This window comes from Lathamus discolor, chromosome 8 (assembly GCF_037157495.1).
Source record: "Lathamus discolor isolate bLatDis1 chromosome 8, bLatDis1.hap1, whole genome shotgun sequence".
Taxonomy (NCBI): domain Eukaryota; kingdom Metazoa; phylum Chordata; class Aves; order Psittaciformes; family Psittacidae; genus Lathamus; species Lathamus discolor.
In genome coordinates, this window is record NC_088891.1 from 2,924,751 (window position 1) to 2,945,623 (window position 20,873).

At 42.2% G+C, this 20,873-nt stretch overlaps 1 protein-coding gene across 10 annotated transcripts in view; it reads left to right on the top strand.

The window, feature by feature from the left end:
- MEGF11 (multiple EGF like domains 11) overlaps positions 1–20,873 on the top strand; it is a 284,475-nt gene that overhangs the window by 224,325 nt on the left and 39,277 nt on the right. For all 10 annotated transcript variants that reach the window (XM_065688547.1, XM_065688551.1, XM_065688554.1 and 7 more), the window contains 4 exons: positions 2,862–2,982; positions 5,071–5,234; positions 5,637–5,739; positions 18,529–18,675. In XM_065688547.1, coding sequence (XP_065544619.1) covers positions 2,862–2,982; positions 5,071–5,234; positions 5,637–5,739; positions 18,529–18,675 — 535 coding nt within the window. The remainder of the gene's footprint in view (positions 1–2,861; positions 2,983–5,070; positions 5,235–5,636; positions 5,740–18,528; positions 18,676–20,873) is intronic.

Genomic DNA, 20,873 nt, shown 5'->3' on the forward strand with positions numbered 1-20,873 from the left:
ATCCAGGCTTTTCACTACTCTCATTAACCTCCCGATCTTAATAGAAGAAAGAATAATCAACATAAGGAGCACAGCTGTTGATTAATTTTACTAAATAGATAGAAATATAAAGTACTAGATTGCAAGAGTGAAGATTCAATAAACAGCAGCTGAAATCAGTTTGAAAGAACATATACCTCATTAACAACTGGATGGACGTATACCGCAGCCTTAATCACTAGGGCAGGTGGCAAGAGGGAAGTGGAATTTCCATATCTTTAACAATACCTGAATGCATTTCATTTCGTAGGTCACCCTTCCAAATCAAGTTCAAAATGTTAATAACGAGGTGTGCATTTATAATTAATAGAACCTTAGAGCCAGTGCTATAGTTCAAGTGCATTTTCCTCTTATGTAATTAAGAAGTGAAGTGTATTTGGCAGTTGTCACTCGGCAAGCTCTGAAGGTCCCGCTTGTCAAACCCAGTGATAGAAACCTCATTAAGCCAGCTATTTTCTCAGTTAAAGTTTCTTTGCAAAGTAAGTCTGTGTAGGGTGGACAGCCAGAATGACCACCCTCTATTAGTGCATAAAGTATAGTACATTAAAGCAAAGGCCAAATCTCAAGGGCATGCTGCATAAAGATGGAGCAGCCTGATGTTTAGCTGGTGGACAGCACCTTTTCTTTGGGCTGCCCAAAGTGTCTGTGTCTGACTGCCCTCCTCACAGAGTAAGCCTATGGAAAACCAGTGAATCCACACCAGCCTGCTGCGCACACGGCCAGCAAGAACTTACTGCATAACATGAGCTGATGTGCAGTCACAGAAAGTCAGTGAGGAACTGGAAATCCACCTTCTGCTTCAACCCATGGCCTGGATGCTGGTTTAGTCAGTCATAGAATCATAGAGCACACAAAATGGTTTGTGTGGAAGGCCCATAAACCTCACCCAGTTCCAACCCCCTGCCACTGTCAGGGACACCTTCCACCAGACCAAGTTGCTCAAAGCCTGGTACAACCCGGTCATTCTTCCTCTCTTAACCTGCAGTCTTCCAGACCTCCTCTGGTCTCTCAAACTTCCATCTTCAAGGCACTTTTCCAGTTCCCAAGGGGATATTTTAGCTCCACATCACTCTGTTCTATTTCTTTTCAAAGGAATTTTCTTTCACTTCCAGATCACAAGTTCGAATTCCGATAAGGTCAGTTGTCATAGAAATTATTACCAGTACCAGCAGTTCTGTGTTGTACATGAAATGAGTTGGGAGTTTCATTCACACAAGATGTGGCTTTTTAAGTGGCACTAATTGGCTGTCTAATTGTTACACACAGGAGAAAGGCAGAGGATTGATTAGGCGTGGAGACTGAATGCCCCTCTGCCATCCCGCTCGGCTCTGGGTTCCCAAGCTCATTCTGTAGGCATGCTGGCAGGGTAATGAGGGGCAGCCTGCTTTGGATTTTCTGCCTGTCAAGACAGCATCTTTTACTGCCAGGCCTTTTCAGGGGAACTTGTTTTACTCCACCAAGGTCAAAGATAGCATCTTCTGCAAACACTGTTTTCACTCAAAAATCAGGGACTTGAAGGATTTACTTCTGAGCAACATGGATTTTATCCGTTTCTTTTACTTTCCCTAAACCAAAGGTTTTAGTATAAAATAGGCTGAGTCATCCTGGTGCTAGGCAGAACTGGTACAGCAAGCATATGGGGTTTATGGTGCTCAAGAATCTGTTCATATTTCCTTTTACTGTCTCAGTGTCTGAGGCTGTGATATACAGGCTCCTGGAGGTACTTGCCATGGCATAGGGAAGCTGACACTGTGTGCATTTATCTCCTGATAAATGGATCCTCCTATCAAACAGTGGAGCCTCTCACCTCCAAAAATACATTTTGACTGGTATCTTTTCCCCTGAGCAATGGTATAGGTCACACTGTGCAATGTAGTTACTCTTCAACTTTGGAATAGGAGAGCTTTCTCTGACATAGAGCTAAATTATTGAAGTTTGGCTCACTGAAAAAGTAAATTCCAGAGCTAATTTGTGATGGGAAAGTCAGGACTACACATAGAAGAAAAGGAAACAGAAACAAATTGTATATGCTGATGTACGTAAAACCGACTAGGGGACTCAGTAAGTAGGCTTAAAGGAATTGTGCTCCCGTTTTAATGTCCTTGTTTCATCAGATGAACAACATTAGCAAGAACTTTCTCAGCCACACAAGTTAATAGTTTACTGTTGAAATACTCTGTTTCTGTAACATACAAGTATTCACCCTTACTTTTGCCACACTTAAAGCAGAAACAGGACAGAGACTGGTTCTGTGTGCCTCCTCTCTCTGACATGCCCATCACTCCTTGTTCAGCATTCTTCCTAAAGCCACAATCTCATTCAAATTAACTGAAAACAAATGCAGGTACCAGCCATGCATCAAACAAGTCTCATGCACCTGCTGTGTAGTTTCCCTCTCTGCCAACCTGTGCAAGATGAGGAGGGATGAGCTCCTTTAGCTTTTTAACAACCTTATTCTTAGAATCTATTTTCCAAGAACTGCGGAGCAATCTTTGCAGTTTCAGACTGTATATTTTGTGATTAGTGTTTTGTAAGTGATGTTTTGCTTAATGATCTGACATCTGTTCTAGGAGGTTTGTTTTTGTAACTTCCCCACCTCCTGCTGAATGAATGCCAGAAACTTGTCCCTTTCCTCCAAGTCAATCAAAGCACTAATTGCATCATAATCATGGGAAGCAGCGGTAACTGCTCAAGTGCTGAAGATTCAGCAATCAGCTCGTAACACTCTGTTCACTGTTTCGAAAGAGAAAGCCTCCCTGTGCAGAGATGGGAATTTCCTGCGATTCCAGTTCCTTGAGCTGACTCTGTTTTTTGGTTTGCAGGGAGAGGACTGCACCATTACCTGCATGGCAGGAACCTATGGAACCAACTGCTCATCAGTTTGTAATTGCAAAAATGATGGTGCGTGTTCCCCTGTGGATGGTCTGTGCTATTGCAAAGAAGGTAAACAAAATTCAGATTTAACAATTGTCTGCAATTTGGCATCAATGCTTCTCCCCTTTTCAAGTGGCACAGCTGTGCAGTCACTAACTCCACTATTTTATTGTGCCTGTCGGTAATTCAACAGTCTGCCCAAGTATCAAAACTCAACAGGGGCTTGACTGGATGTTTTGTCTCTGCCCTGAACAGGGGCCAGACTTCCCTGCTCTGCTGCAAGAACAGGTCACAGAACTAAGTGTGCTCACAGATCTGTGGCTCCTCTCCAGAGGAAATGCAGAGCAATCCCCAGGCTGCTGGTTTTATCTCTGTCATTATGCAGCCCCATTTCTCCAAGAATAAAAAGCCCCTCCGTGTTCTTCCCTCCATGGCCAGAGTGACACAAGTGGGCTGGGGGCAGAGGCTCTGTCTAGTCTTTAGCCTATTGCACTGGGCTGTGGCCAGCTGTGGCTGTCCTCAGCAGGCCTGACCCTGGCCTGCAGGCTGCTTGCCTCCAGCTTGGGCTGCTCTCATTCCCACAGGCTTTCCTGATAATCTGGGCTCCAGCTGATCCCAGCTGCCAACCCTGCACTTGGCTACTGTGGAGTAGGCTCTGGGTGTCTGCCCTTGCTGCCATCCTCAGTTCCCTGTCCTCCCTGTGCCCTAACACAGTGAAACCTGAGCCATAGAACCACAGACTAGTTTGGATTGGAAGGGACCTTAAAGCTCATCCAGTTCCAGCCCCTGCCACGGGCAGGGACCCCTTCCACTGGAGCAGCTTGCTCCAAGCCCCTGTGTCCAACCTGGCCTTGAACACTGCCAGGGATGGAGCAGCCACAGCTTCTCTGGGCACCCTGTGCCAGCGCCTCAGCACCCTCACAGGGAAGAACTTCCTAATATCTAATCTAAATGTTCAGGTACCTTCTGTCTCCTGAGCTGACATGGAGTTGCAGGATGGGGCTGTCTTTTAACTAGGGAAACAGGAAGTCTTCCTTGCTCCTGAGTATCCTTGCAAGACTAACATCTTTGCTTCCCACATATGTCCATAATTCCCTTGTCTGCTTGGTAGTGAGCATAAGCCGTGCATTCAGTAATCACTTGAGAACTCTGGGGCTGCTCCATAGCACAGTGTCTCTTCTGCTCCCTGTGTAGCAGTACCCTCCCCCAGAATCCCAACATGAGCTATGCCTGTGTGGCATACATAAGCCCTAAAACAAAAGTGAGGCAAATAACGATAAAATCTGGCATTTCAAACAGGAATTAATGGATCACTGTAGAACCCCATTTAATGAGGGTGTATAAACCATGAGTTACTGCTCAACTCCATTACATACAGCTGCAGTGTAATGAAAGCCATTGTGCGGCTGGTAGTTAAGATTTGAGCCTTAATGGTTAGAAATGATGGCCTTGGTCTTTTTTTAGGGGTAATAGCTTCTTTGTATTAAATAGCATTCTCAAAAAAAAAAAATGAGGTAAGAAACAGGCAGCATCAAATGACAAGTTTCTTGCATTCTCACTGATCAGCAGGTCTCTACCCTGCCAGACAGTACTGCACTATCTTGTGCCGTCCGAGCAAGTCCCAGAGAGGCATACCTGAATCTGGTGAACATCCAACACAGTGATACCTGTATCACCCTCCTGTATGTATAGATGCTAGCAGATGAAGTTGAGAGGTCATAAAAAAAAGGGCCAGTCTTTGACTCCAAGATAGTCTTAATTTATCATAGAAACACAGAATCTCAGGTTGGTGTGGTTTGGAAGGGACCTTAAAGCTCATCCAGTTCCAAACCTCTGCCATGAGCCCGGAGACCTTCCGCTAGAGCAGCTTGCTCCAAGCCCCTGTGTCCAACCTGGCCTTGAACACTGCCAGGGATGGGGCAGCCACAGCTTCTCTGGGCACCCTGTGCCAGCGCCTCAGCACCCTCACAGGGAAAAATTTCATCCTAATGTCTGATCTAAATTTGCCCTCTGTCAGTTTAAAGACATTTGCTCCATTTACACCAAGATCAGGAGGAAACTGGCCCTAGAATCAAAGATCTGCACTGTTCAAACTGCTGCCTCTACCTTGCTTTTTTCATGAAAACATCCCAAATCTTCTCTCATATGTTTCCTTAGGCTGGCAAGGAGTGGATTGCTCTATTCCATGTTCAAGTGGAAGTTGGGGTCTTAACTGTAACCAGACATGTTACTGCACAAACGGAGCAGCCTGCAGGCCAGCTGATGGCTTTTGTCTCTGCTCACCCGGATGGCAAGGGGAGTACTGTGACCAGCCATGCCCTGTAAGTATAACTGCAGGGGTCTTGCACCCCCTTTAAAGCCACACACCACATAGCTTTTCTGAATGTACAATAGGCCAGCGTCTCATTTTGTCTGTGGATAGCTGAAGGAAATCATGTGTAAATAACAGATTGGCATTCTGGCAGTCAAGTAGATGTGTTCTATTTTGCATTATATTGTATCAGAGCTATTGCTCTGTTATCTGCATTTGCTTGAACATCATTTTCTAAAGTGATTCCTCATTTGGTTCTCTATAGAAATGTTATGCACTGAGTTGTTTTTATCCTCCCTGTATGTTAATTTAAAAAATGCAACTCAGCATTGAGGGACATGATGGATGATTTTGCACATTTTAGAACAAAAAACTGATTACTGAGAGACTTCTTTATTTATATTTTTGGAAGGATGGAACATATGGTCTTAATTGCAGTGAACGTTGTGACTGTAGCCATGCAGATGGGTGTGATCCTGTCACCGGTTACTGCTGCTGTCTTGCAGGCTGGACAGGTAAAATTAGCCATTACCTTTGTGAACCTTTGGGGTTTTGCTGTTTGGTGGGGGCTTGACGGGTTGTTTTGCTTGGCTTATTGCATCAGTTATAGCACTGGACTTGTGACTGCAAACCTCTAAATAACAGATGGAGACAAGATCAGCTGAACTTAACCGTATTTAAATCACTTGTGATGGTGACAATAACTGGCATTCATTAAATTTGTATTCAGATTAGTTGAAGATGGCTCCAAAACTGGAACCAGATGTTAGCCTTCTGTAAAGAGAATCCTCAGGAGGGCTGCAGATCATCTGGAAATCCTGCAGAGATTTTCTCCTTGAATAGCCCTTTCCGTGGGGGTGCACTTGTGGTTCAGTGAATCCTGGGACCATCATACCCGGCGATGCAGAGGTGTTTTCTGAATGAGTCATTATGGCTGCTCCATCACAAAAGACTCAGTTTCATTACAAAAAGTCTTTATGCTTTTCCTGTTTTCCCTTCTTGTCAAGCAGAAGGGTAGCTCTGGAGAGTGGGTCAGTGCTGGTTTGACAAGGAGTTCTTGTGATTACACAGAGGCAGGGAAGAATATTCCAAGAAGTCAGAGAGTCCAGGCTGGAGGTCTCGATACGATCAGACCTGCACTTGACTCCACACTGACATGTCTCGTTGCCAGCTTTTGACAGCTAACAGAACAGCAGCAGGGGCAAGTTATTGACCCAACCAGTATTTCACACTTAGCTGCCTGAAATACTGGTTAATCTCCCTCAGTTTTCTGTAAAGGCACTAGAGGGAAATAAACTTAGATTCTTGCCCGTAACTGCAGAGCCACCAGTGGCACTGGCAATCAGAATGCATTTATATTGACAACAATTCATTTGGAAAGTTTGTTTTCCCAACAAGTACAAGTTGGAAGAATATATGGAGCGAGGCAGGTGATCAGGCAGCCAGCATTTGGGATACTGTCGCCTTACCTCTTCATTTGCACCTTAAACAGTGCATGCCTTCTATTTCTGATGGAGAGAATATTGCCGCAGCAGCTCAGCTCCTAAAAGCATGAAGTGAAATTAAACCTAGAATGTACAATGGAAACAAACTTTGAAGGACTAAATAAAATGCAGAAATAGAAAGTTCTACACTGCTTACAACAAAGGCACTTTTCAGAGATAGTGGGCAGGCATCCCTGAAAAGAGCGTTTTTCCCCCAAGAAAATCCATTTTATAAGCTCACTAATATCCTCTCCTCTAGGTTGCATTCTTCATTCACTGGGCTGCATTCATCTTTCTTTGAGCCTCTTCACCATCAATACATCTATCTATCAGGCTTTAAAACTCTACTGTGCATTATTGATGATCATCAGAGAAACAGTTGGTAGGCTTCCCTATAGCCATTGTGAGTTTCTTCAAGGGAGAAATGGTCTTCAAAAGTACAGTAAATTAAAGAGATATATTTATACACACTTCCTCTAAACGTTTATTGCACATCTTTCTGGATGTAGCATTCCAGAAGAAATTTCAGGAAATGCACTTTGCAGACAGTACAGACTAAAGGTTTGGCTTCTTCTCAAAGGTATTTGCAACAAATACTTTATATGTACTCCCATCCACATCTGCAAATATACATCAAATGCAGATACAAATTACTCCAAGTAAAGGTAAGAATAATGTCTATGGTGTCCTTCTTTAATCTCCTTATTAGGCAAGATTTTATCTGTAGTTGTTGTGAACTGGGCCAAGATGTTTATTGCAGTGCATTTTATAAACATGACATGATAAATAATTCAGGCTTAATTTTGTTTTGCTTTCTGAATTTGGTGCTAACTAGGCATGGCCTGAAAAAGATCAGAAAAGTGCAGGCTCATGGAACATCTGAGGCTCTTCTTGCCCACTCACACCAGACAGAGGATTCACATGGCTTTCTGATCCTAATAGCCACAAAACTTCATCTGAAACAGCATATTCTGTATGTTCATCCCACACGTGGGACTCCTTCTTGATGTCAGTGTTTTATGCAAAGATCAAGGAGAAGATTGAACCCATTTTCTTTAAAGTGGTTTTTGAGATGTTACTGATATAAACCTGCAGAGACTGATAGATGGTAGGAGCATGGAGGAAGAGTGGGAAAAGACGGAAAAAAAGAGGCATGTAAAAGATTGCATACAATGTAAGTTAATAGCAGCCTACCATCCTTTTACTAGGTTATGACTGCCACCATCAACACTATTATTCAGGACAATGCCCTTCTATATGTACCAGCTGGGGGGAAGTAATTTTCAGGAGCTGAGCGTACCTGGCAGATGGGAAGATGATGAAGAGATTCCCACATATCAACCAGGAGATCACAGAGCTGTGCAAACCAGCTGTATGCATAAATGAGCACAGTGGCAGCAAGCTGCTCGAAGACATGCATATACAGGTTCCATTCAATTCAGTGGGGAATTGCACGTGGAAAAATTACCCAGCTAGGTAGACAGACACATTTTATCACAAATGGTTTTGTAGATAGCAAGGCAAGCATAACATTTGTACAGAAAAGACCAAAACCACATCGGCAAAAGGCTTTCATGCGATCCAGACAAAGTGAAATTTGTTCAGATGTGGGATAAAACCAGATCTGTGACCTGCTGACTCAATGCAGACCTGAATTTTCCTCCATGGGAAGAAAATGTCAGCTGCAATAACAACAAGGGCTCAGCCTTGCGCTGAATGGAGTTCTCCAGCTTGCACCAGTAATGCATATGCATAACCTCATGTGTGTATATATAAATATATATAGAAATATAGATATAACCCTTAAAATCAAAAGAAGACATGTTCATATCTATTGCTAGGTTAAAAAGCAAAAATGTAGCTCGCAGCAGGATCAACTCTTGACTGATTACACTTGTCTGAAGATTAATAAGGGTCTCTTACTCTGGCTCTGCCATGCATTTTAGGTATGTATGGCTTCTGTGCTTGAAGCTCTATGTGCGCATATATGTGTGCGTGCACAGATACCTTTAAGCTCCCAGCACACTTGTTCTTTGGGGAAGAGGTGTTAATTTTGTGTGCATTCAGGTTAAAATGAAACTGCTTGAAAATGGAGTGCTTCGGTGCTAATTGCATTTGGTTAAGTAGGGATCTTGCACGCACTAAATCCACAGAGAGAATGCAAGCGTGGAAAAGCTGCGTGGTGGAGCATTTCCTGGAAGTCCTTTGCAAGCAAACAGGTCTTACAGAAGCAGGTATCAACCTCAACTGACCCAGATGCAACCTCCTCGCCTGAGTGCTCAGCAACAAGGAGAAGGTCATCAATTTATTCAGTGTTTATTCTTAACAAATAAACTGAAACAGGATGAAGAAGGACCAGCTGCCCTGGTAGCCTTGCTGGGTGCGTCAGAAGCTAGGGAGGACATGGGGAGGCAACGTTTCTCTGTTAGAGCCCCCATCAGCTTGGTCCTCTCTCCTCAAGGTGGCTGATGGCAGCAGGTTCCCTCACTGAGGCCAACTAGTTATTACATAGCCTTCAGCTGGTTCTACCAATAATTCAATTGGTCATAGCTGCTGGCCTGCCCTCTAATTCTGGGAGGTGCCCCCTTTATGTTTGACCTGAGCCAGGTCAGCAGGGCTCTCTGGGAAGCCAGACACAGCCATTGCTCATCCTGTCTCTAAGACCCGAGCCCGTTCGCTTGCACAGTCGGACAGCAGATCACAGATAGGAAAGCCATGGGCCCGGCTGCTATTCACAGCAAGCTCATTTCCTCCCTGTAACGAGTCAGTGTGCTTCAAATTAATTGTGGCAGTGTGTATTTTGTTAACCTTTCAGATGTTACAGTGGGATTAAATAGGAAGCGATCTGCAGGGGGATATATTCCATTCCTGTAAATGTTAAGGTCAGTTAAAATCCTGTTTATCTGAATGCCTTTAATCTGAAATGCTGTCTTATCTGGATCTTGGTTCTGTCTGTCTCTTTTTTGTACCATGCTCTGTTTTTTATAGAACATTGTAGTCGTGATGCTATCTCAATTACCCACTGAACTCCTTTACTCAAAGCCTTTTCTGAGTACCCAAAGCTGAAGCTTATTCAGTAGATTTTAACATCCCAAAAATATGTGTGGGGAAAATAGGATAGTACAGCAGACCTAAGATGGAAAATATAACAGGGTGCATCCCATGGTTAATTATAAAAGAACCTCTCATAGATTTTCCTTAATTAATCAGGATGCCACATGCAGGTATGAAAATTATATATGCTGGTAAGGAAGAAATATCTTATTATTGTGTTGGTATTTTTCACCTTCAGGCTTCATTCACGTCTCGTAAGAGTAGCTTTCCTCTTTGCTGTTACATACAGAAATCGAAATACATATTTCACTGTCCTTTCCAACCTTAATAACTTTCCTACATTGTCAGCAACATAAATTCTGATTGTCTCTTATCATGTCCAGGAATACTGTACAGTAGTTGTGGTTGCCTCAAGTTGTCGGGATTTCCACGTGTGATTGTATAGGGGAGTTAATGGGGTTGGGAAGCATCGGTTGGTCACAGATAAGGTGAGCTCCGAGGAATGAGACTTCGCATTTGTGAGAATTTGCAGGCTGGAAGTGACATCTGCACTGTCACTCAAACACAGAAACATGCTTCTTCCCTCCTGTGGATGCATTAATTCAGTCAAAGTGATAAGGCTGTTACTCAAGGGAAGGACTTTTTGAATTCTAAAGGAACACTGACCACTCTGACAGGGAGCTCCAAGGTATTTTTAACTTCACTTTCCCTGAGTTCTGTGCAAGAAGGTGGCAAATCACTGAAGAAAAACTTTCCACGTGGCTTTCCATGAAATGCATTTGCCCGTATTAATATGATGCTTCCTACACTGAAGAGCTGTCCACTTCATAATCTTAGGGCCAGATTCTCTCCTCAGTTGTACTAGGTTGAAGCCAAAGTAATTCTGTTGTCATTAATCAAGCAACTCCAAGAGCAAGCTGATATAATTGGTAGCTGACTTTTCTATGTGTCTTTAAAACCAGAAAGATCTAGGACTTGTTTGATGCACCTACAGGGTTTTTGCTGGGGAGCTCCACAGTGGTTTAGAATTCACAGCGTCGTGGGCTGGCTTTTATTTTTTCCCCATCAGACTGTTTCGTTCTCTCTTGGTTTGGAATACGCAGCCTAAAATATCCGCATGGAGTAATAGTAAGTTCCCAGTAGACATGTGTTTTGTAGATGTCTAATCCCATTACCTACACCATATTTTGCACTGATCAGTTTTGGCACTCTTATCCCAGATTTTGAAATCAATATTCTATTTCCGTCTTTATTCTGTATCCTTCGATTAGCTTTAAACAGACAAAAAAGTTTTAGTCAGTCTAAAATGGTTCCTTTTAGCCTCTCTTCTGGCCTCTGTCTTTCAAATGTGAAGATCGTTTCCATATGAAAAGGTGTGCTTATTCTCTGGATTCGACAAGTGCCCTTTAGTCTATGAATGTAACATAAGCTTATTAGAAATTAGCTTTAATTTTTCATTGACTTAATTTCAAGTGAGTTGATAAGATTTTAATGTCAGGCTGTGCTTAAAAATTCTCTCTTTGACAGGAACCTTTAAGTATGGTTCCTGCTGATATAGGGCTAATTTTCCAAAATTATGAATTATGAAGTTATATCAAAGACTTCATTGATGTCCTGACATTAATTATGTGTGTGCAGTCCTTGGCAGATATCTAGGGGGCTCCAGATTCTCATCTGAGTGAGGTTTGGTTGTGTGTGTCCTGCACCAGCTTTAGTGTGTATTTCACCTTCCGTGAAATGGGTTGGAGCTTTGCCACTCATTCAGTGGGAGTTGGATGAGACCCTTAGACTATAATTAGAATCTGCAGTAAGCCTACTGCTCAACTTAAGCATGCACGCATATGATTGTGGTATTAATCTTATAAACACCGAAGAGACACATTCATTCATCTTTGTATTTATTTTCACTTATTAAAGGACAGCTTTTAAATTCGTGTGAAAAGATACAGCTTGGATGGCATCCTGGATAATGCTAACTTAATGGGTTCTAAAAAAATGAAACCTGACGCTAGAGTTATTAAAGCATTTTCCATTTTAATATGGAGGCATTCTATATATAAGCTAGGCTGTGTGTACAATGCCTTCACCTACAAATAAATGTGGGCGAGAAGTGGTGAAAAATGATTTGTGAACATTTCAGCAGACTAAATACTGGATGCTGGCATGCTGAGTGTGAAAGAAGGAAAAGAAAAGATCATTTCAAACAGCCAGAAAGCTACAGTGTTGTATTTATATGTTATTGGTGAAAGTGTTTGCAGGGACAAATGCTGTAAACATCTTCCTTTCTGCTCAGCACAAAGGAGAAGAGGGTGAATTTCAGTCAGTGTTATTAAATGCAATAGGTTTGCGCACGTTCAGGTGAACAACAGCTCTTGCTAAGCGGTGTTCGTAGCTCATGGCTTAGCTTGGGGGCTTGAATGTTTAGAAGTCAGGAAAGCAGCATGTTTCTATTCCCGCTTACATGTTCCTCCCTCCTGTTTACCTGCTGAAGGTCTGCTTGGATGTTCCCAGCTTTCTCTTCTTTCCTGGCCCAACACCATGTCTAGACTTCGAGAAGTAGTAGGAAGGAAGCGTGAAGCAGGACTGGACAAGACTTGACTCCTTCTAGTACTGTTTCCTTCACAATCTGCTCTTTCTGCTAGTAGCAACTTTTCTTCCTGCAATAGTGCACCCAGGAGAGTATCCTGTAGCAGAGGGAACAGAATGATCCTTAATTTCAGCAAACATTTTGACTTATTCCATTTCTTGTGAGGTCGGTCTCTTGCCTCGAAAGCTTTTATTGCATAAATTCCCCATGTTGGATGATTCATATCTGGAGTTTTCTCTAGATAATTAAAAATAGGGGTACGATTAGTGCTCCACAGAGGTGCATTAGGCTGTAAGTATATTACTTTCAGAAAAACACTTACATTAATGGGTGCATAAATCGCCCATGCAATGATGAGAGAAGAGACAATTTAGAGTTTTTCACTGGCTGCAGGGAAAGGCTTATTCTTCATAATTTAAGACCGGATCATGCAGCTTTCATTTAGACTGATGGGTTGTTACACCCAGGAGCTGCCCCCTCTGAAGCCCACAGGTGAACAACTCCCAGCAAGGTAAGGGCTCTGCTGCACCAATTTGGCAAAAAATCAGTTAGAAAAGCCTTTTAACACCACAAAAGTTCATAGATAATGTAAATGTGGCTGCTGCTATCTCTGTTGAATAGCTTCACTATATAAAAACAAAAATAGCTTATTTGCAGACTGGATGAGCAGCCATCAATTCCTAATGTTTCCATTTAATTTTATGAGAGATCCCTTTATGTTTTCCTTCTGTCTGCTGCCCTCCCCAAGCAGATTTTCTTGTTCTTCAGCATCCTTAAATGCTGAGCTGTCACGAATTGTGCTGTGGTGTTTCTGGCTGGATCTGAGACAAATACTGCAGGGTTTGCCTCAGGTAGGAATAACTATGAAGGTGCAAAAAGTGATAGAAGAGCATCAAGTATTCTTTATCAACTCTTGCTCGTCTGCTGTCGTAACACCTCTGAACAGCTGATCCAGAGGTAACCGGATAGCTCTTTCTTATGTTCATGTTGAATTTTCTTTTACTCTTTATAAACTGAAACAGCAAAATAATCCCTAAGGAAAGCACACTGATCCAATCCCAAGCACCAAGCTGATTCAAATAGAACTTATAGGGAAATCATAAGTGTAACAGCAAAAAGAATACTGGGGAAAGAGAAGAGAGTAAGGAAGAAAATACAGACATATGATTATAGAAATCTAGAGTTCACATTCAGAGATACATTCCCATACCTCATTTCAGTACCATTAAGTGTTTGCTGGCCCACTTTCTGCAATTACTTATCTAAAATAGCCTTGCAGCTATAATCATTAAGCTATTTTGTGCTATTGAAGCAGCCCTGCTACTCCGGTGGTTTTGCCACTGTGCACTGTGTCAACAGGTAGACAAACCACCATTAGGACAGACGAAAACTCCCAGGCATTCCAGATCAAAGCCAAGCGTGACTCACCAAACTCCAGGCCTCCCCTGGATTGCTGCATAAATCCAGCGCCTATTTATGCATAAAAAGCATTTTTTTCCAAAGCTATTCAAATGCCAGAAATAAGAGATTATTATGACTTCTTGTCATGTTGAAAGACAGGTGGAGGAGAGCACAATGTTTGTGTTGGATTCAAATGTCTGCTGGAATCATTCCTGTCATTGCTAATTGATGTTGCATCTGTCTTTAGATTGTGTCTATTGGAAAAAAAAGAGCTGAAGATCTTATTCAGGGAAATAATTACAGTTGTACACTCGTAGATGTAAAAGTACATGGAGGGGGAAGGGAGCCACGTCCTATAATTTATCAAATTCCTACATCCCTGAAATATAATTAGATGCTGGGCAGCTTGCAGGCCCTGCTGCAGAGGCTACTGTCAAGGGGATAGCAGTGGTCAAAAATAGGCCACTGGCTCTCATTATTCCATCCATTTTTGTTCTTCTGTTGCGGTTGGAGTATTAGTTTCCAACTGTCTGGAGACAAGGCAGAGAAACAATGGCAGGCTTTATTAAGATCTAGAGACGTAATCCCCAAGCACAAGTGCAATTGCACAAGTAAGCTGGAGAGGGGGAAAAAGGGAATTCTGCTTATGTCTGGCTTTCAGGAATTTCACCCTTCAAAGTCCTTCAGCATGGTACAGTTAGAGGCAGTACTAAATCTGCATTACTTTGACAAACATGCATTGAAGGAAGCCATTGAAGGTTATTAATGGACACAGCGTATGAAGTAGTTCTTCAATAGAGACCTTATATCCCAGTTGTACAGCTTGGGTTTTGTTTTTTATCCTTTTACTTTTTTCTTGCTCCTTTTCATGACGGTTGTGTGGATGTTAGCTAAATCCTTCACAGCTCCATTTGTAACTTTTAATACCAAGAACTAACTTTATCCGGTAAAAATTTACTGTTTTATATAGCCAGACACCAGCTTATATCACACTGAGCGACTAGACACGTACCTCTAGCCTCTGTGCAGCAGAACTGGACTACAATATATGATATGTATTACTACCATAAAGCATACGTGCCTTGAGGAGTCTCCATCATCCAGTGCTCTTGCCAGACACACTTCCTCCTCTACCTCTATCCCCGCTGCTTTCCTTTTCAAGGTACAATCTGCAGCTCTCCATTGGGAGATACCTGCATAACCTGATTGCCTCACCCTCGGGAAGTCTGGGCTAGAGGTACTCCAGGTATTCCTGATGTCCCAGACAGCAGCTGTTTTGCCACTTGGTAGTAAAAGAAAAAAAAAGTCCTGGAAGGGCCCTTAGGGAGAAAGATCTTGGAACAGCTCTCCCATGTAGATGTCCCTTAAAGGAGTCATGACTGTTGTAGTGGGTTCTGTTCATTCCAGATTGGGTTTTTCACAATATACACAACAGCAGTTGAGGCACTTTGTGCTGTTTTTCCTACCTGATGTGTGAGCTAAGGAAGAAAGTGTAGGGAATGGGGAGTGAAGCCGCTCCTGGGTCTGCCTGTTACATTCCATGTACAGAGTAGTCCAAATGACAGCAGTGGAAATCCTACTGGAGAGCAGACAGTGTCTGCAGAAATCCAGTACCCCGAATCCACACCGGGATGTGGAGGCTTTGTGGCTGCTGTCTCATAGGCTGAGTTAAAATCTGCAGCAGACTCGGCTCTTACCTTTGCTCTGGCTTATTGCATGAGAGCGTGAATGTCCTTTGCCCACGTATAACTATATGTGGATAACTATAAATTGATGTCAGTTATGTGAATTTCATTTACAATTCACCCCCCAAACATTGTTTAAGGTCTTGAAAGTGTAATTTTATACTTGTATCTACAATTGTGAACTACAGCCTGAGGCAGTAAGATAATTTCCTCGTATCTAGGCAATAGAGTTTATGTATAGAACTGCTTCCTGCAGCTTCAAGGACTTCTTCTGGTAGTTGTCTTTCTAATTCTATAGCATGCTTGTGAAACAAGGATCTTGTCAGTAAGTCAGAAACCTGCGGCTGTAACATGAGATCACAAAGATGTGGCAACTTCAGCATCTGTTTGTAGTTCTGGCAATGGAAAACTAATTGCTTATCAGAAATGTTCATCAGCAAGTTCTGTAAGTAAATATGAGAGTTTTCCGTTAAAGCTGCTTGCTGCTTCGCTGACTCCAGTTGTAAAGTAGCTGGGAGGGATGGACCCCCCCTGCATATGCTTCAAGTTAGGGGATTGTAAAACTGAGGTGCTTTTTTTTGGCACAGTTCCCTAAGATATGCGTGTCCAGATGCAATTTGAATTTCTCATTTATATTTGCTATTCAGTGTGTGTAGGAGCCTCCAAAAATGAAGTCTTCCATGAGAATTAACTTAGAGTAATACAAAGTAATAAAAATTGATTGCGGCATCTTCTTGGTTGTCTTCTGAAAATGTACAAATAAATAACTGCTATAATGGCTATCAGTGTCTTCTGGAAGGTTTCCTCTTCCCCTCTCTCTACGTTTCCTTACAACAATCGGCTTCAAAATGACTCATTGCCTTCGTTAGGAGCGGGAAGACATCCCTCATTATTCATTACTAAAGGAAGGACTTTGCTGCTGCATGGAACAGCCACAGCATTCTAATGCAGCTACCTTTCAAGAGAAAGGAGCCAATGTCATTCTTCCCCAAACTTTGCCAGAAGAGACAAGAAATAATGCTGTTTAATTGTCTCCACGTATAAATAGCCCATTGACAATGAGAGAATTTTGGTTTTAATGCTGCAGTCAGGAGGAAAGGATACACATTTTTCTACATTTGTGTCTCACTTCCATTGCTGGGAGCTCACGCTGAGACTCTCACAACTGTAAATGATCCTATCTATGGCTGTATAAATACTAAGCACATTTATTTATTTACAATTTATTGTATTTATCGAGGTTTTAATTACAGAGTCCTGTAGATGGATTACATAAATGTACACACAAAGCATTTACTGTTTAAGTAATCCAAGGATATGTTTGATTTCAAAGGGAGTGGGGAAGACTGTGTTAAAATGATTGTTTTTCTTGATTTTACTAACACAAATGTTCCTTGCCTCTTTCTTCATTACTTTTTTTCCCATATTTTTTACTTAGATATCAAGGGATTGAGCTTGTTTTACTGCATTTTAATGTGGTTTTTATTAAGCTCCACAGCATGGACCATGCCTTTTCATAAATAAAGCTAGGATCATGTATTACTAGAAACCCCATCTCAAACTGTACTTTTGCCAGACTTGGTTAAGATTTTCTAGGAAGGGACGTTATAATTGTGTGATTAATCTTCAGAAAAGGGAAATTTTGGCTCTGCAGTATTTCTTACTGTATTAACTTCAGAGATTTATAAAACTAACTTGAAACTGCACTGTAAGTGTGTTTATAATGACTTTTAGCTGATTTAATAATCCTCAAAGTTTGGTGACTGTACAGATCACAGCTTCACAAATACAGTCCATTACCTGTAGCATCCAGATGAAGTTATCAGAGGTGGAGGAAATTACTTGGGATTGTATTTCTCCTTAGCAAGGCGCTAATCCAACCTCTGACTGAGGCGGGGGCTCTCGGAGCCCTTGTCTGCATTTATCCCATTATGCAGTGGGGACATGTGCATGGATGATAAAGAACATCTTCATGTTGAAAGCCTAGCTGGGGTGTGTGTAGACCATCAAATCTCTGCGCTTCAGTTGTAAGGCACCTAGTGTGGTAATGTTGTTAGGAAGATTTTCAAGCCAGCCTGCGATTCACTTTTTCTGTCGTTATCAGTATCTACCGTGTGCTGCTGCTGCTGCCACCACTCCCTGCAGCTGGCACTGCTTAAAGTCTCTCCTGGTTCACGATCCTGCAAAGCTTTTTCAATCCGAGGAGCCCTTGATCATGCAAATAGCTCTGCTAATTGCAGGTATTGCTACTGTCTTATCCCAGCGGAGTAAGAGCCTCTTGGACAAATTATGGTGCACAAGATCAAATCCTTAGGATACATCTGTATGTAACAATCCATGGCACAAGGTTGGTTTTAAAAGTCACCAGTTAAAACCAGTTGAAACAATGCCAGAATCCTCATGTTAAGCTTTTTGGCTGTATGCTTCTTTCAGTGTTTCCAAGCTTTGCTTCTCATAATAATAAATATCAAACAACAACCTTGGGAATCACTGGGAGCTGGACTGGCAGGTCTCAGTCTCCATCTAACACGCCGATGATCAGCCTGTGCCCACATAAAGCCATTTGCTAGACCAGAACTCCATTCATTAACAGAGCTCTGGGTGGATGTGGGGTATGTGCATAACAACCCACAGCACTTTATGTTGGGAAGTGCACCATACACCACACAGAACTGAATATGTTCAAGAATCCAAATATTGGACATGTTTTTGCAGAACCCTGATTTTTCTTTTTAGGACACCAACTCACCAGTTAAGTAACCAGGCTTCAATCGACCGCATATTTCCAGACTAGTTTTCTGAGGCATTTTGTGACTTTAAAGCAATTCCCGACCTTCATCTCTCAGATGGCATGAAGAGTTTCTTTAATGGTGCTAAGGACTGAACAGGAGCCCAATAACACCTACAGAATTCACCTCTTTGGCACTTTCTTAATTTTCACTTTATTAAGCAGATAAAAGGATAATGATTTCCTTTCCAGGCTTCTTTGTTTGCTCTGTGATGTACTATGAAGTATCAGTCCAGCCAAATGTTTCTTTGATCAATGAGCAGATTAAGCTGTGTGAAACCTAATGTGTGCCTTTACATCTGCAGGCATCCACTGTGACAATATCTGCACCCAGGGCCGCTGGGGACCAAACTGCTCCATCTCCTGTAATTGTGAGAACGGGGGATCCTGCTCCCCAGAGGATGGCACTTGTGAGTGTGCACCAGGATACAGAGGACCCTTATGCCAGAGAAGTAAGATTTTCCATAGATCATAAAGTTATAGGATTGTCTGCATTGGAAGGGACCTTAAAGCTTATCAAGTTCCAACCTCTGCCATGGGCAGGGACACTAGAGCAGCTTGCCCCAAGCCCCCATGTCCAACCTGGCCTTGAACACTGCCAGGGATGGGGCAGCCACAGCTTCCCTGGGAAGGCTGTGGCAGATGTGGTGGCAGAAGCAGAGGCAGAAGTTCTCATTTATGATGCCAGGCAGAGACACAGGTTTCTGAGCTGCTTCAGTTCATGGCTTCCTAAAGGCAAAAGCTAGCAAGGATGAATACTTTCACGTACCAAACTTGGCAGGAGCTGGGCAAAACCAAACTTACAGTTAAGTTATGGTGAAGTACAGAATACCTGTTAAACACAGTCAGCTATGACCCATCACATAATGACAAAATAGCAAGACAATGTTTTCTTATAGGCCAGAAACACATCAGCCTGAAATACCTCCTGTCTGATGCTCTGCTGCTACATATTAAAATGTGCTGAGGAGATAAAAACCCTATCATTTGCTCCATGTGGGAAACTGTATTTCCCCCTTAGGGACTCTTAATCACTGGTGCAAACTACACTCTAGCATCTTCCTGTGTAAACAAGAAATGAGTTTGTCTTTCTTTTCTGCAGCAGCTCTTGTTCTTCCTGTGAGACATTCTGCATGCGCAGTTCAAATATTCCCTTTGATTTCACCAGTTATATTTGACAGTAGAACACACTCATCTCTCAAAATAATTTGTACCTGACAATTTTTATTTAAAGTCATTATAACGATGACCTCTAGCACTGCTGTAGTTAATGGCCTATAAGCATTTCCATTATAAACCCCAATTTCCAGGTGCTTCAGCATATCTATATAGCTGTAAAACCTCTCTCCAAGGCTAAAATGTGGTGCTCAGAGCTTCAGGGAATTGGGGAAGAAATTGTTTTACAAATTTGCAACCTTAAGAGTGCAAAACTTCCAGAAGTTAATAGTTTCTGACCTTCCTGAGGTGAAAAAAAAATGGCTTAGTTTTATCAGCTGATGGCATGCAGGCTACAAGAGGCAAAGTGTGTCCCCGGTTTGCAACTCCAGTAATGAGGCTGCTCCAAGAGCATATTTGCTGAGAACCTAATAGGGGGAAATCTTCCTCCCCACTGGACTGACAACAGAGAGGTCCTGTAGATGCTTCTGCTTTTGCCTTGTGTCGCTGAAATGCCCCTATGTGAATATACAGTTAGGGAACACAGCTTGCTTCCACTTCTTCTGGGGAGACAGGATCAAGACTGCCTTGCGAAGAGGACACCTCTGTAGGTGAAGGTAGCTTTAGCTTGCTAAGTTTGCTTTCAGAATCACTCACATTTTCCTCTTGGAGATTTCTTTAGAACAGAATTTAGCCTATAACTTAGTACTGAAGATGATGCTCATCCAACTTGTTCTGTCTGTAATCAGGATTACATGAGACACCGGGATAGTTTACTGCTTAGGACTGCAGAAATGTCTTCAGGAATGATCCAGGTTGTTTTATAGCTTGTGCATCATCAACAAACCTGTCAGCTAAGCTCCAGCTGGAAATCTGCAGTAGTGTAAGAACCTGACACCCTCTGTGAAGAGACGGACCAAGAGAAAAACTCTCCTTAGGTGGAGAAATAGAACGGACATGATATAGTAACCACTGAGCCAGAACTATGTAACAGAGAATCACAGGAGGAAAAATAAAAACATATAAAGTCATTTTTGCAGTCACTTTACAGCAATTTGACATTCCTTTGAGCTTATGCGTTCCAGTGAATGTTTGGACAGTCAATGTTTTTTCATTCTACATGTGCTTTGAAGCAACAATATGCGTTTATAAGAGATAGTGAGCCATAATCTTGGCACTATACCTTATGTACAAATTCTATAACAATTTCAATCCAGGTTTTAATCAAATTAAACATACAGTTCATGACAAGTTTAGTCAGCTATCCGGTGTGATTACTGATGCAAATTAGGTGATTTTGCATGCTGTTACTGTAATTACCATTTTTAGAGTCTGTTCATCACTGGTGGATGCTGCTCTGCAATGGCATGTATAAACTGACTGTCCCAGTTTAACACACCATTGAACCTAATATGTTTAGAAATCAGCTTTTGACAAGTTGTTTAGACATAAAATATGGAGGTTTTAATACACCTTCTCTGGTTTCTTAGCTTAA